The sequence below is a fragment of the Gadus macrocephalus genome, chromosome 8, assembly GCF_031168955.1.
Source record: "Gadus macrocephalus chromosome 8, ASM3116895v1".
Taxonomy (NCBI): Eukaryota; Metazoa; Chordata; class Actinopteri; order Gadiformes; family Gadidae; genus Gadus; species Gadus macrocephalus.
In genome coordinates this window covers 17,178,250-17,192,828 of record NC_082389.1, presented here as the reverse complement: position 1 = coordinate 17,192,828, position 14,579 = coordinate 17,178,250, and the positions used below count along the sequence as shown (strand labels likewise).

The 14,579-nt window shown below is 46.3% G+C and overlaps 1 protein-coding gene across 3 annotated transcripts in view; it reads left to right on the top strand.

Annotated features, from left to right (window-relative positions):
• Positions 1-1,504: 1,504 nt before the first annotated feature.
• pde4ca (phosphodiesterase 4C, cAMP-specific a) overlaps positions 1,505-14,579 on the top strand; it is a 48,733-nt gene continuing 35,658 nt past the window's right edge. The window contains exon 1 of one of the 3 annotated variants that reach the window (XM_060059592.1): positions 1,505-2,293. In XM_060059592.1, the coding sequence (XP_059915575.1) occupies positions 2,031-2,293 (263 nt within the window). In that variant the 5' untranslated portion in view covers positions 1,505-2,030. Of the gene's footprint in view, positions 2,294-7,822; positions 9,004-14,579 lie in introns of those variants that run through there. The other 2 variants (XM_060059593.1, XM_060059596.1) reach the window with 2 other exon arrangements.

Genomic DNA, 14,579 nt, shown 5'->3' with positions numbered 1-14,579 from the left:
TTACATTAACTTCAAGGCTATTATGACGGAGCATTTATGACTGTATGCCAATTATGGCAAAGGAAGAGTTGTAATAAAGGTCAATCTAGACGCTTCAATTTATTCTGTTCAATGGGGACGGGGGGGGACGGGGGCTGCATTATCATAGACAGAGTGACTCCCATGGATCTGTTCTCCTTTCCTTGCAAGGGATAAAATGCCTCTCTTTGTGTTCCTTGGCTGTAACAGGGCCATCTGCTTGCCTGTTTAAAACTTGAAAGTGCAATTTTGATGCCAAGCCAAGGTCATTAAAGCAAGATAGCCTGCCTATTTATAGTCAAACAACATTGGACAATATTTGTTAACAACAACAACAATTATTTATGTTTCCATCAGACGTGTGTCGTCAGTTTCTGATCCACTTAAGTCACCGGGATACAATTTACACTTTGATAACACACTTTGAAAAAGTTTATAAATCGATACTCGAAGAACCATATAGAGTTTATTATTCTATCAAATTGTTGTCAAGCGGATCCGACCCTGATAATAAAACCAAACACGCTAACTGAATTGGGGTCTTTAGAGAGAGAGAAAAGGGTTCGCTGTGACCAGGCCTGTCTCCTCTGGGCCCGGCAGCCCTTCGTCATAGGTTCAGCGCTGTGTCAGATGTTTCGGACCCCCGGGTTAAACCCACCAGTCCTGACAGCACCGGTGTACGTCTGTGTCTGTCTGTGTGTGTGTGTGTGTGTGTGTGTGTGTGTGTGTGTGTGTGTGTGTGTGTGTGTGTGTGTGTGTGTGTGTGTGTGTGTGTGTGTGTGTGTGTGTGTGTGTGTGTGTGTGTGTGTTCGTTCCCAGATCACAGGAGGACATTCCCTCCGCTCTCTCCGACGGATAAACACAGAGCCTTGGGTGGGGGGCTGGGGGGGGGCTGGTGGTGCTGGGCGGTGGGAGATGGTGGGGCCTCCAGTCAGATAGAGAGCGCCATTGTGACAGGACCATGCCCTCTTTATAGCTTTTATCTACCTCCGCTTTTAATAGTCAGAGCTTCTTCATGTGACTTGCCCCGGTGCGCTCCAACCAAGCATGTGAAGAGGGAAAAAAACGGAGTCCAACTCGGAGGAAACACCAGTCCACACAACATTAAAGCCACAGCAGAGACCGGCTTTGAAAAAGTCCAAAATAGAAGCCTTGAGTGTACGGTGTCTGGCAGACGGAGAGTAAGCAGAAGGCACTGTGGGGCCCGTCCGGGCCCTGGCCATGCCTGGCGACCGGTTAATGTTTACTCTCTGGAGAAACTGAAAGAGGAAGTCATTACGAGGCATCATTTGAGGTTGACGGACAATACGCACATTGAGATCTTGGGTAAAGGGATGCGGAGTGTAGGGGAATTGGGAGGAGAAGGGGAGGGTTTGAAAACTAAGTCAGACTGTTGAAGAAGGCGATCTATCACTCTATGGCCGCTCTGTGATTCTGACGTCCATATTTAGATGGAAAGAGGGAAGGCCCTGGGAGTTATGTAAACAAAGGCTAGGGGGAGGGTGGGAAGACCAGAGTACATCAACACTGATATTTGCATCGAATGCCTGGTTCCAAATTCACCGTGGTCTCCCTTGGAAGGGAAGATCGCATTTCAAATAAAGTTTAAAAGGCAGATAGTGAGGGCTTTAAGGTAGGCTTTTTGTAAGCTTTTTTTCTACTCCCAGAGGTACAACTCTTGAACCTCTCTGGATCGTTTCAAATGGCATATCTCAAAGCAGCAGAGGTTTTAAGCTCTCTGCTCTGTGTCGCCTGAGGACAGAGAGACGATGGATCCGAGCGGCTACAACCTCTCCCAACTGGGCTTTTGGATTCAAAACAGGACCGACGAGACCCGCAGCACGCTTGACTCCTACCGACCGCCTTTCCAGTTGTGAGGTGCGGACAGCGATATTCAGGTGACTATTGAGAAAGAAAGCCGGGCAGGAAGACGGTGACCCAGCCTGAGTCGGTTTGGGCTAGCAGCAGGTGGACTCAGGAAGACCTGACCGGTGACCCCCCCGACCCCCACGATGAGCGAGCTGGGTTCCGAGAGCTCGGAGGACGAGCACTCCGAGGTCCGGGAGAAGCGGACGGAGGGTCGCCATGCCGACCGCCTGCCCGTCATCCAGCTCATGCCCCGGCCCGGCGGAGGTTCGCCGGGAGGCTCCCCGAGGATCTCCCCCAAGGACTCCCCCCGCGCCTCGCCCCGGAACTCCCCGCTGCTCTTCCGGAGGCTGATGATGAACCGGAGCATCTGTCTGCAGCGGCGCTTCACCCTGGCCCACACGCCCAGGTAGAGCTCCCCCCCCCCCCCCCCCCCCCCCAGATGAGGTGTTGATGTGGGGGTTTTGAGGAAGACAACAGAGGCCATTTTGATATGGATGCAGTGTTGAATTGAATTGGAGCCAACACACACACACTCGCACACAAACACACGTCTACACACTGCCACACTTACACACACAAACACAATCATGCAGAAAGACACACGCATGAAAGTTAACCTGATATTTGAGCTAGGCCTGACACAGTTGATCCATTCTCCCTGGGTGTGGGAACGTTCTACTTCTTAAGTAACCATAATGATATCTTAAGTGCTGGCCCATGTTCAAATCTGAAGTTTGGTAGCTTAGAGGTCCTCTGCTATGGTTTGCCCTGGGGTCGTCCTCCACAGCTCAGAACTAGCTTCTATTTCTGGGCTTTGTTGTTGTGCACGCGGCAACCTTTTCACGCTGCGGAACTGGTTGCCCTGCAGCGTACGGCGTTATGAAATGACTCCCGACCACACGATGGTTATCCAGGGCTGTGTTTAAACTGAACATACCGTCCTCTTTTGGAACCGAACCGGCCGGCATCCAGCGGGAACCTCTGTTCTATAACTTTATTTACTACTACAACTACTACTAATGCTACTTTTTTGTAGTTAACATATTCTTCAGTAATGTGGTTTAAATTGTTTCATCAACTGTATAACAAACTGTATTTTAGCTTATGCCATAATGTGGAAGTAGCCACCATGTCTATTTCCAAGTTCTAGCTTGTGAGTTGTACATTATTATACAATAAACGGTTGTATTATAAGCCTCTGTTAGCCCTAACCCTGTTTGCCAAATTGACCTTGTCAGCCTTTTGTTTTAAAAAAGACAAGAATAGTATGTAGATGTTGGCTCTTTCAATCAGGGTCCAGTGGTGTGTTTATCACATAGGGGAGTTTAAGATTTCAATTGAAATGCTCTCTTAGATTGGATGTGTGCTTGTGTAGACAGTGATTGAGCAATGCTCCTGAAGTAGGCCTTAAAGGACAGATTCCATACTTTTCTTAAGTGTTTTGTCAGGGACGAACATCATTGCACTTTCATAAAATCTCGAAAGAAATTCAGATATGAACCACATTACCTTGATTCATATATTATATATATATATAAAAGTCCATGTCTCTCCCTATTGGCACTATCTTTCAATGTTTCAGCCGCTTTGCCCCAAAACACAGTCATCACCAGAAAAATATTTGCAACATGCCAATGAACCAGCAGTATGTATAGCCCTGTCAACTTTCCAGCTTTTTCCATTACAAGACACCCTCAAAGCGTGTCACGCATGGATTTAATTAAAAAAACACCATATGATGTGGTTTTTGTGTGCTCATGTGGTCCCGGTGCGAGGCCGACCACCAGCTTGTTTGCGGAGAGCAGCTGTGTTGCAGGTCAATTGTGTGCTATCCTTTATGGAAGCTATTGCCATCATTAGTTTTATCACCCCTTCTTTCACGACCACTCATCAACCCAAATTATGCTCATCAAATATTGACCAACTCTGCTGTCTGGCAATGAGGACTGCTTTATTGAAGAAGAAGGAAAAACATTGGACTGGATTTGTTTTTTTAAGAGCAGGCCCTAAAACATTTTAAATGTTGGTCTGTATCTTCATACTAGGAAAAACCTTTTCCTTTTTGAAATGTAAATAAGGTGGACGCTAACCAGTGTTAGAATGTGGTTCACCCTTTCTTTTTTTTTTCTCCTTCCATTTGAGGTTTCAATTGCAAGAATGAGTGTGTTGCTAGGCAGATGTGTTTTGGTAAAGACCTCTTGGAAGAACAGTGTGAGCTGATGTGTGATTACAATTCACCTCTGAAATAAAAGGTTTAAGAGCCTCAGAGAAACCCTAGCCTCTGCCGGAGGACATTGCTTTATGTTTGTTGGCCGGGAATTCCAATTAAACCTTGACGTAGGAAGGCGAACCTTCTAGCTAGCCCAAAACCCTGTTTACAAGTTCATCCATCTCTATAAACTTCTAGCGAGGAGACCATTTTGCCCAGGCCTTTAATGGACCGCTGTTGGAGATCTTGCGCCATAAAGCAGCATACCTGCAGGTACATTCATTTATACGGTTTACGATTGGTCAAGTCTTTTTTCAATCTATCTGGCGGGGAAATGTAAATTTCGAGGGCAAGGGCACGTCAGGCCAGGTTGATTTTAACGGCCGATGCGGAACACCTTTAAGTCAAACCGCTTGATGTATAACCCCGAAATTCGACGGGCTTGCGTATTTTAAATGATACAATCAGACGTCAGAAGGAGAGGAGCTAGCCGCACGCGGGTACGAGCAGTGTCCCGCCATGTCAGTGTGTGATATAAATGGATGGAAGTGAGTTACTGCAGGATGGCTGGTGCACAGGATAAATTAAACAAACTGGAGTCAGGCGGAAAGTAAACGTTGAGGGGAGCTTAAGTAAAGCACACACCGCGGCCGTTCTTTTCACTTAGTGTCTCCGTGATGAACGGCTCGTTTTCCGTTCAGAGCCAGGTCCGCCATTCGACAACAGGAGCAAGAGAGTGCATCGGCAGGTACCGTTCAATGCTGCACCAGATATAAGCTAGCTATTCACCACTCCGCGTTAGTTGGATGAGGGGCTGCGGCGCCACAAACAGACAAGCAAGAGGCCAACCACCAGGGCACGGTCGACAGAGCGTCGAGGAGCCCTGGTCGCGGCGGGTTCAGCGGGCCACCGTGCGGGTCACCCTGTGTCTCGGATGTCCACTCATAAGGTCAATAGGCCTCACAATATTTTTGCGCTCTCGAGAAACGGTTTGACGAATCACTTCCGCTGCATTCTCTCATGAGCAGAAGCACAGACGTGTCCGAGGGCTGGTCAGTGCTCTCGTGGACGGCCGGGTCGCAGGCCTCTAGGCCACTTTTGACTCACAGCCATCAGAACAAGGTTTATGACGGTGCTTTGTGACTTTAGGGACGGGGTGATGCTGCGACATCGAACAGGGTAGTCTGAACTGGGGTCACCCCTCTGTTCCCCAGGTCCTATGTCCCGGGTGCAAAGGGTTAGGGTCACGTTTAGGGTTAGGGTTAGGGTCAGGGTTAGGGTGAGGGTTAACCCTAAACCTAACCCTAACCATAACCAATCGGAGGAGAGACATTCTAACCAATCACAGGCGAATCAGAGGCGAAAAAGGCGGTACTTGCCCCTACCATGTTCCCCGGTCACATACAAAGCGGGGAACACAGGACCCGGGGAACATAGGACCCGGGGAACATAGATACGCTCCCGTCTGAACTCATCTCCACCTCCTGCTTTGACCGGGACGGCAGTTGGACAATCCTCTGTATTATTACCATAATTAATGAATTACACTAAAAACAAAAGTTATAATAATAATAATGCAAAATGATATTATTAATAATAGCAAACACATTTCATTGGTTAATGATGGTTCACGCACTTCTAGGCCAACAGTTTGATAGTACTTTCCCACCAACTCTGTTATTGAGCGTTTGGAGCCTTCCAACAGCATGGGTGCCTTGTGACACACATGCTGTGCCCCACAGATGTAGCCCGGCTGTGTGATGGAGCTACATGGGACTCAGCGGGGTGGGCAGGAGAGCGTACACTAGAGGCTATAGAGCTCTTTGACTCTCAGCAGCTGGCCCTGGCCTTATGCCGCTTTTCCACCGCACATGTAGCTCGACTCGACACGACTCGACACGACACGACTCGACACGGTAGCAACACGGGTGCTTTTCCACCGCAAATAGTACCTCCTGGACGTGGGCGGGGTCGGCTGCGCGAAAGGGCCGTGACGTATTTGTGTACGCGACGCAAACAACACATACGCAACCCACACATGGACAGAACCCACATAACAACAATGGAGGACATCGATCACATTACTATTATTAGCCGGCATGTTGAAGAAGTTGGAGAAGTGGAACATGTTGGCTGCGGCGCTGCTATGGATGTTACCAGCATGGTTGCCATGTCGCTCTCGTGACTTCGTCACACTCTCTGGCCAATCAGTCGCCGGCCGTCTGCCGACGTCACCTTTTAGCATCGGCTCAGCTCGCTTGGTACCTAGAGCGAGTAGGTACTAGAAAAAGCAGCCACTTCAGGTACCAGATACCATGGTACCGCGGTGGAAACGCAAAAAATGCGAGCTGAGTCGAGTCGTGTCGAGTCGTGTCGAGCTGGTACCATGCAGTGGAAAAGCGGCATTAGACCTAGCTGTAGTCATCATTGAGCAGGATTTCAGCTATATCATTGATATGAAACCAAAGTATTAAGTGTCTTACAGAAAATACGCAATCATGCTGGTTTGTTTTCACAACACAAGGAAACAAGAATTTAAATACTTAACGCTATCACGCTACTCCTCTAAAGTCAGTAAACCATTCAAATGTTATTTTGAACTGGCCACTAGAGGCCGCTGTGGCGTGTGAATGGTCTGATTACAACAGAGAGCTGAATGTTGTCCTATAAGGTTGGCTCTCCTTTACTCATAGTGACTTGTTAACTTCAGTATTATGCATTCGCCACTCAGACAGTAATGTAATGTAGGCAATGTATATAGAATTTTTAGTGTGTATTACGATATTAGATGACATTGGTCTTCCCCTGGTTCTAATGCAAGTTAAAAAAATAAATAAATAGGATAGATTTCTTTGTTGTGTTTTTTTTTTTTCTGCTTCTGGATGCTGTTTTGTGTGAGACTTCTTCCAATGTGTGATCTCTCAACAATGCTCCATTCTGGTGTTACTCCTGGCATTTTGTGATCACCTCTTTGCTCACATGCTCCAACGCTGGGGAGAAAATTCAACTGAACATTGAACTTGCATGATATAGTAGAGAAACCAAGGGGAAGCACACACACACACACGCACGTGCACACACACACACACACACACACACACACACACACACACACACACACACACACACACACACACACACACACACACAGTATTGAGCTGTCAATCGACCATCTCCTAGCTGTTCTGCAGCCCTAGGAGGCAGGCCTATTTAACTATTGTGGGAGCAAAACAGAAACTCTGCTTGGTAAAGTATATTAGCAAACAATAGTACAGTATATTATAGGATAAGGGGTATGGCATGGCACGGTATGGTATAGCAGAGTATAGGTGTAGCAAAGCATAGTATAGGCATTCCTCCTGCATTATTTGACAATTTGTGCACAGTTAAAGCCCTGTTGTATTTGTGCTGGGACGTGTTCTCTCTATCTTCACCCACCCCCCACGCACACCCCTTTCCTGTTCTATCATCCCCTCTGTGCAATTTGCTCTCTCTCTGCCCAGCCCAATCTCTGACCCAACCCCTCCCTTCTGACGCTATCTCACTTGCCCTATCTCTCTCTCTCTCTCTCTCTCTCTCTCTCTCTCTCTCTCTCTCTCTCTCTCTCTCTCTCTCTCTCTCTCTCTCTCTCTCTCTCTCTCTCTCTCTCTCTCTCTCTCAGGGGAGTAGTTTGTGTTTGTTGTTCCACCATATGCCTGTTCCTACATCGCTCAGGAAAGAGGAGAAGAGAGAGAGAGAGAGAGAGAGAGACCATAGTTGAATATGGACAAATGACTGGGACTGCCCACTCCTGGGATCATCATTGGGATTATAACACTGTTTGTTTTGCTTTGCAACTTTAGTTTGCTTCTGTTTTTGCACGTTGGATACCAACTCCTAGTTCAGTAGCGTCCTGCATCAAGGCGGCCCTCGATCCGTTCTGCTCTTGCTCCGTCCCGCAGGGCCAGGGGAAAGTCTGGACTCTGCTTTGGGAGGAATTGAGTTTTTTCAGATCGACTTGGAAGAATCCAAGCTTGCCATCTCCTATTTAGGGAATAAAAGGAGGGGAAAGAAAAAGAGAGGAGGGGAAAACTTGTTTATCTTGGCTGCTCTTTGGTGAGCTGAAAGCACAGTGAGTAAGGAACTGGTCCCCGGTCAGGGTTGACATCAGCATCTGTTTGACTTTATATGAATAGGCCTCCTAAGAGGTCCTCTGTCAGCGCGGTCATGCGAGGCTCGCTGGCCTTATGAAGGGCTGCTAACAGGCGGGGACTCTTTACCTTTTTAGGTGGTTGTCACACAAACTGCACAACATACACTAATTCACACACGCACAAGCACATCTTGGATTCCCTGTTTGCAGCCCCGAGCCGCCTTTGGACACATCCCGAGGTAGATATCAAACACGGCTCCAGCGAGGGAATCTCTAGTCGTCCTCCGCTCTCTGCGTCATCTCACGTGGAACTGTCCATTTTACTTTCTTATCATGAGCAGATAACATTTTTTTTCCTCTCCACGAGAGAGTGGTCAGAGGTGGCTGAGGAGGCCTCAGACTGATTGTGGAGTTAAATTGTATTTCCATACGACTGCTTTGCATTTGCTTCTCCTTGGACCTGCTTTCCCTACATGGTCCTCGAGAGGAAACCTGCCTCCTAACCCCACTGTCTTGAGAGAAGTGTGAAGGCACCGGACAATTCCATCTAAGACTCGGAAACCGCCATGGCATACGGATCACACCAAAATTCCTTGACCAGACACGACCGGATTTTCCGCCTCCTCTTCTGACCGAAGCCCTTTTAGCCTCTGAATGTGTGCACGATTTCCTGAGAACCGTTCCTCAACCCAGTGAGCACCATGATGAACAAAGACTCCCGCTTTGCACGGAAGACACATGGCAACTTCTCCAACCGCCGCCACTCCTGCATTGGGTAGGTTGACCTCTATGGTGCCATTAAGTTGGGTTGGGGGGGGGGGGGGCGGATGAGGAGGATTATGATGAAGATGCTGGTGATGTTGTCAATGACAATAGTTCAAATGATTTGTGCCCTTGAGTGTGCTCAATGTGCCTTTGACTATACAAGTATATTTGCCGATCCAAAATGCTTCGAATGAGGTGATGTGACGCTTAAGAAGCTTCCAACAGTCCCTCGATTAAATTATTGCAGATGTGCTTAACCTCCTCCTAATGTCCCGGCGTGGCGCTGGAACCCATCGAGGGGGGGGGGGGGGGGGGGTTGGGGAGAAAGAGATACAGGCAGAAGCATCAGTGGTAAACAGTCCATGACTGGGACTACTTTTGGTGTTTCTGCTGCGGCTCCCAGAGCAGTGTTTTTAGTGTGTGTGTGTGTGTGTGTGTGTGTGTGTGTGTGTGTGCACGTGTGTGTGCGTGTGTGCAGTGTAGTGCTTGAACCCATGGGGGGTGGGGTGGGGGGCCAGGCAGAAGCATCAGTGGTAAACACGCTAGGGTCTGGGCTACTGTGATAATCAATAGGCGGAGAACCAACCAACCATGTACCCACTATTGGAGGCTTGGTTGTTATTATAAAGTTGATGGTATTAGTATAGCCCCCGTCAGTTACAAAGTCTCAAAAGACCCTTGAGAAGAACGCAGATCGGGGGTCCCTCCCCCCAGTGGGGGTTAGGATTGCAAGGGGGGAGGCCATAACGACAGTTATAATGGTGGCAGAAATAGTGAGCAAAACAGAGGTGTCGAATTTATTTATGTACTGTTTGTGAGGGGATGTCCTGGTACATGAAATAGATCGTACTTTATTGATCCCAGACAGGAAATTGCTGGGATCAGCTTGTATTTATTAGCCTTCATATGACCCTGAATCCCTCCACATCACAATCACATGTTCCCCTAAAGACAAACACTCACACAATGTACAGTGAAACCATGGAGGCAAACACTCACACATTTTTTTATTTTTACCTTTTTTTTTTATTGTGAACGGGTTATGCAAGTCTATCAATTATTTTGATAGACTGGGACTCACTTTAGATATATAAACACTACCATTCAAGTTTGTTATTTTTTATTTTTTAAAGAAAAGCACTGTTTTTTCAATGAAGATAACAATAGATTAATCAGAAATACAGTCTAGACATTGTTCATTTGGTCAATGAATATTATAGCTGGAAACAGATTTTTAATGAAATATCTACATAGATGTACGGAGGCCTTTTCCAGCAAACATCAGTCCTGTGTTCTAATGGTAGATTGTTAAGCTAATCGTGTTAAAAGGCTAGTTGATGATTAGAAAAACCCTTGTGCAATTAAGTTAGCACAGCTGAAAACTGTTGAATAAAAGTGTGTTTTCATGGAAAACATGAAATAGTCTGGGTGACCCCTAAACTTTTCAACCGTAAGGATATATATATAAAATCGTACAAGCAATATATCTAACTATATGTGTGACCATATGTCAACATAGATTAGTATCACTGGCAAGATGGCATCGGGTGCTTTTGGAGCTGAACGTCTGAGATCTGCGTTGTTGTGTGTTTTATGTTCACGAGTTTCGTCAGAGCTCCTCCAGCAATGTGTCTGCTGTGATCACATGAGGAGATCAAAGCAGGAGGCTTCTCACCACAGCTCCTAATAATAAAGAGGGGACAAGGGAGCAAGGCCCACCTGATGCCCATCGGCGACCCAGGGAAGGTGAAGCCGTCCTTTAGGGGGACGAGAGGGACACTGAAGGCTGTACTAATTGTGGATGGCATTGAATGCTGAAAAGACGAGATGATAGAAATAGACCAGGTTTGGTTTGGCTAGCTTGCGACTCTACTATTTGTCATTTTAGCCCTGTTATGGTCTATGTTGAGATTCACTGTTACACATTAAGGCATCACATTGTGACCAAGCAGGACATTGAAATGCGACTAATGGGCTAATGTCTTTAGATGTTAGGTTAAAAGTCCTTTGTTTGCATTGCTTTTTTGTCTTTTGAAATAGATGACACACACACCCACTTACACATTGACTTGAACACACACCGACACAGACACACACACGCACACATACGCACGCGCACACACACACACACGCACAGACACACGCACACTTACACACACACACAAAGCGGTCTCTTATATTCACAATGTGTCTGTCACAATAGGCACAGCTCATCTTTTGTGTTGTAATAACGGTACCAGGGAACCATTCATTCAATTCAGTCACACACACACACACACACACACACACACACACACACACACACACACACACACACACACACACACACACACACACACACACACACACACACACACACACACACACAAACAGAGCAATCCCTAAAAAGGCTCTCTTAACACCGTTCCAGTGGAATTAAGACACATTTAAATCACACTTTGTCTTTCCAGCCCACTAAATCAGTGTCATTGTTATGCCATTCGATCCCTTACCCATGAACTAATGAGACGTGACCTTTCGCCTTCGGTCACTGTCACTGCCAGTCAAGGGAGGCTGACATCTGATTGGACAATGCGCTGAAATAGAGGAGGAATTACGAGCTAACTGAGCAGAGTGAGGGTAGGGGAGACAAGGGAGAAACAGAGAGAGGGGGGAGAGAGAGATAGAGAGAGAGAGAGGGTGGAGAGAGTTTGGAGAGAGAGAGAGAGAGAGAGAGGGGGGGGGGGTGGGGGAGAGAAGAGAGAGAGAGAGAGAGAGAGAGAGAGAGGGAGCTAAAGAGAAAAGACAGACTCACCAGAGGTGAGGGTTAGGAGAGAATGTCAGTTGGTGACAGTTGGAGATTGCGGCGCTGTCAGGAAGAGATATCGCCGAAAAAGCAGACAGAGACGCAGATACCGACGGGGACCTGACAGTGACAGTTAAGCCAGAGTACAAAGAATATACAGCACATGGTGACAAAACGAACAGAGGTGTTGTCGTAGCTTTGCTTTGTTTTTTGTGTTATGGCGGCTCATGGAAAAAGCGTCAAGTGAGGTCACCCAAACAAAGGGCGACAGTGCCGATGTCCCCTGCCCCAACAGAGGCCCCCCGCCCACCAACACCCCCCGCTGCCCCCCGATCAGTCGATACAATGTGGGGGGGGGGGGGGTGGCAGGGGGGGGGGCGGCAACGTGCGTCACTGCTGTACTCTGTGTTTGCAGCATGACTGATTTAGCCGATCGCCTCCACGGGGGCATCGATCGCTGGGGCTGGCGGGGCCGCCGCACAAACCACAGGCCCCCCCCCGAACCCACAGCAGCACCACACGGCACCAGGGCCTCTCGGAGGGCCCAGAGTGGGGCCCCGGCCCCCTGGTGGATCACATGATGCACTACATACACATAGATTCAGAGACATAGACCAGTAGTACATACACATGCATAGATATATAGAGACATAGATCAGGACATATAGAGAACTAAATCAGTACAAACACATACATAGATATATAGAGAACTAGATCAGTACATACACGTGTATAGATATATAGAGAACTAGATCAGTACATACACGTGTATAGATATATAGAGAACTAGATCAGTGCATACACGTGCATAGATGTATAGAGACATAGATCAGTACATACACATACATAGATATATAGAGACAGAGATCAGGACATACACATAGATATAGAGACATAGATCAGTACATACACATAGATATAGAGACATAGATCAGTACATACACATAGATATAGAGACATAGATCAGTACATACACAAACATCGATATATAGAGACGAAGATCAGTACATATGCATACATAGATGTATAGAGACATAGATCAGTATACAAAGATAGATGTACAGAGACATAGATCAGGACATACACATAAATAGCTACATAGAGACATAGATCAAAACATACACATACATAGATATATAGAGACATAGATCAAAACATACCCATACATAGATATATAGAGACTTATATCAGTCTATGGAGTCCATGGACTGATATAAGTCTCTATATATCTATGTATGTGTATGTTTCTCTATACATCTATTGGATATATAGAGACATAGATCAGTACGTGTTTACAGTAGAGTCAATTCATTGATGACATAATTACCGTCTGATTCATGTAGTGGATTATTTGTTTTTAAATGACGGGCATTACTGTTATATATATAGCATATATATATATATATATATATATATATATATATATATATATATATATATATAATAGTAGTGCCATACATTTTTATACAAATGTCTATGTCTATATAAAAGAAACATACACATATATTTAGACAATTATCACCTTGATTTATAATAAAATAATCATTCAATTATCTGTAGAGTAATATGTTTATATTTGTAATTAATAAGTATTATTATGACTTATTATTTAATTATTTGAAAAGTTAACAAGCACCAAGATGCTTCATACAACCCCAGTTGTGTTAATGATTCAATCTGACCACTAGAGGCAAAAGTCTCTTAAATATGAAGCACAGGACTGAATACAACTGATATTTACAATGCACCGTTATTATTTTAGCGCTGTAGGCAATAATTATGAACAGAACTTTTAACCTAGTTTTAACCCTTATTTTCAGGTAACACCTCCAAGAAATATGATTTTAACCCAAAAGTCAATACTTATTTTTACTTTTTAGTGCTTCTGAGATAGAAACATAAATAAATGTATTATCTTCATATGGTTAACTAATGTTATTATCATAATTGTATAATTTGTATACAAATGTTGCATTCTTAAAGAAAAAAGACTGCTTTACGAAACTAAGAAAAGGCTCCTGATTGCTTAAGCATCTGGGATATTCATCTACACCTTTGCAATACACAGAGGAACACACACACACACACACACACACACACACACACACACACACACACACACACCGAACCATGCATATTTAAGTTGAATTCAATCTCCAGCACCCTACACCAACAGAGGCCCGGGCACAGACAGGAGTACATGCCCCCCCACCAGCAGCCTCCCCCCCCCCCCCCCCCCTCCCTCTGCAGTGGGACAGCCGTATGTGCGGCTGTCCCCCCCAGTGATCTGTGCTGAATAGCTGCAGGGACAGTGACCATCACAAACCCCGCAACCACCACCGCCGTGTGGGTTCAACTGTCCTCAGCAGGTGGAGAAGTGAGAGTGAGGTGGTAGCCGTAAATAGCCCAGTCCTGTTATGAGTGTTCACCTGTGTGTGGGTGTATGTGTATGTGCACACACACGTGCATGTATGTGTACCAGAGCTTTGCGTGTTTTATGTGCAGGCACACTTCTGCATGTTTATGTTCACACATTGTGTGTGTGTGTGTGTGTGTGTGTGTGTGTGTGTGTGTGTGTGTGTGTGTGTGTGCGTGCTCTGGCTTGTGTGTGTGTGTGTCTGCTCCTGCTTGTGTACGCGTGTGCGTGAGCATGTAGTATTTGTCATGCGTCCAATTCCACCAGCCCCCCTGAGCCCCCCCCCCCCCCCACCCCAGAAGGACGTAGCCCCGCCCACGTCCTGCGTCATGCCAACAGATGGCGGCCCAATGAATTCTGAGACGCCTCGCCGTTAGCCTTTTAC